At 43.3% G+C, this 817-nt stretch overlaps 1 protein-coding gene across 3 annotated transcripts in view; it reads right to left on the bottom strand.

Moving 5' to 3' along the window:
- CILP (cartilage intermediate layer protein, nucleotide pyrophosphohydrolase) overlaps nucleotides 1-817 on the bottom strand; it is a 15,723-nt gene that overhangs the window by 10,872 nt on the left and 4,034 nt on the right. For 2 of the 3 annotated variants that reach the window (XM_010834563.1, XM_010834562.1), the window contains exon 3: nucleotides 124-216. The exons of the other annotated variant lie outside the window; for it this stretch is intronic. In XM_010834563.1, the coding sequence (XP_010832865.1) occupies nucleotides 124-216 (93 nt within the window). The remainder of the gene's footprint in view (nucleotides 1-123; nucleotides 217-817) is intronic. 3 annotated transcript variants of the gene reach the window in all.

Here is an 817-nt window from a genome sequence, read left to right as displayed (position 1 = left end):
CTGAGCAAAGCATTTTGTCTATGGAACCCTGACATTGTCCCCTGACTGCAGAGATTCTCTTAACAAGCTCAATAAAGACAAAGCCCCTCACCCCCATCAGTCCCTGCTCCAGCCACAACTCACTGTCCAGGAGGTTAGCAGGCTTGGCAAAGACGCCTGAGGTCCTCTTCCCAGGCTGGACTCTCCTTACTGACTGAGTGAGCATCATCTGCCTCCCTGAGGGCCAGGAGGAGAAATGAGAAGCCAAGACAGTTACAGGGGCCCAGCAGGGTCCTGCTACTAGCCTCTCAGGACGTAGGGAAGCAGGGTGATGTGGGGAATGCAACATGAGCGCTGGGCGTGAGTTCAGAGTCTCACTCTGACATTGACTGCCTGAATGACCTCAAAAGCTTTGTTCTTTTAAATTTGTTTCCTCATAAAATAGAACTTTACCCTGTTTACAATAGCTAGGAAATGGAAGCAACCTAGATGTCCATCGGCAGATGAATGGATAAGGAAGTTGTGGTACCTATATACAATGGAACATTACTCAGCTACAAAAAAGAACACATTTGATCCAGTTCTAATGAGACGTATGAAACTGGAAACTATTATACAGAGTGAACTAAGTCAGAAAGAGAAACACCGATACAGTATATTAACACATATATATGAAATTTAGAAAACAGTAATGACTGACCATATATGCAAGACAGCAAAAGAGACACAGATATAAAGAACAGACTTCAAGTGTATGTGAGAGAAAGCAAGGGTGGGATGATTTGAGAGAACAGCATTGAAACATGTATATTACCATATGTAAAATAAATGAACAGTG

The sequence above is a fragment of the Bison bison genome, unplaced genomic scaffold, assembly GCF_000754665.1.
Source record: "Bison bison bison isolate TAMUID 2011002044 unplaced genomic scaffold, Bison_UMD1.0 scf7180017864034, whole genome shotgun sequence".
Taxonomy (NCBI): Eukaryota; Metazoa; Chordata; class Mammalia; order Artiodactyla; family Bovidae; genus Bison; species Bison bison.
This window is presented reverse-complemented; position numbering and strand designations above follow the sequence as displayed.